Genomic DNA, 679 nt, shown 5'->3' with positions numbered 1-679 from the left:
CAGCAGGAAGTGTTATTTGCATTACTTAAATAGCAGGTTGCCAGTTTTTTGTCATTTTGATTGCTCTGGAATAAAAGATAGACATGGAGCTTGACTTGGCAGGGATTTAACTTAACTTGTTGCTTTTTAGCTCAAAAGAGAAAATAAAGGGCTCTAGAGATGTCTTTGTGGTAGCGTTTTCCTTTTCCAGTGAGGTCATGGGGAAGCTCCTACAGTACTGCAGTGTGCTGCTCTCAGCTGTTTTCATCTTTCACTACGAAGATGCAACTCTGGGAGACTAGAGCACGTAGCCCTCTGAGACCAGAGGTGGAAGGACAAGAGAAATTACAGCTAACCTGCTCGAAGCTTGATATAACTGAGGCGTTTGTGTCTGATCTATTGCAGAAGCAAGAGTTCCCTTTTTCAGAAGTAGCTGCCCATCATTTTGTCTTGTGGCTTTGGCAGACAGGAATGCGTTTTCGAAGGGCTGTGCTTCAATCAGATTAATTTTTTGATGGCTGCTGTTTTGCAGGAGCGTCAGAAACAGTTGGAAAGTCTTGGCATATCTCTTCAGTCTTCTGGAATAAAAGTTGGGGATAATAAATGCTTCCTGGTTAATCTGAATGCAGATCCAGCTCTCAATGAACTTCTGGTATACTATTTAAAGGTAAAAATAAATATTTTTTCTATATATATAAAA

The 679-nt window shown here is 40.4% G+C and overlaps 1 protein-coding gene across 1 annotated transcript in view; it reads left to right on the top strand.

Annotated features, from left to right (window-relative positions):
• LOC104468409 (kinesin-like protein KIF13B) overlaps nucleotides 1-646 on the top strand; it is a gene marked incomplete at both ends in the record, with an annotated part of 11,227 nt that extends 10,581 nt beyond the window's left edge. Inside the window, one exon of the mRNA XM_010082522.1 lies at nucleotides 512-646. Within this exon, the coding sequence (XP_010080824.1) occupies nucleotides 512-646 (135 nt within the window). The remainder of the gene's footprint in view (nucleotides 1-511) is intronic.
• Between the last annotated feature and the right edge of the window lie 33 nt (nucleotides 647-679).

This window comes from Pterocles gutturalis, unplaced genomic scaffold (assembly GCF_000699245.1).
Source record: "Pterocles gutturalis isolate BGI_N339 unplaced genomic scaffold, ASM69924v1 scaffold38664, whole genome shotgun sequence".
In the NCBI taxonomy this organism is placed as follows: Eukaryota; Metazoa; Chordata; class Aves; order Pterocliformes; family Pteroclidae; genus Pterocles; species Pterocles gutturalis.
The sequence above is the reverse complement of the archived record's forward strand: the minus strand, read 5'-3'. Positions and strand labels throughout refer to the sequence as shown.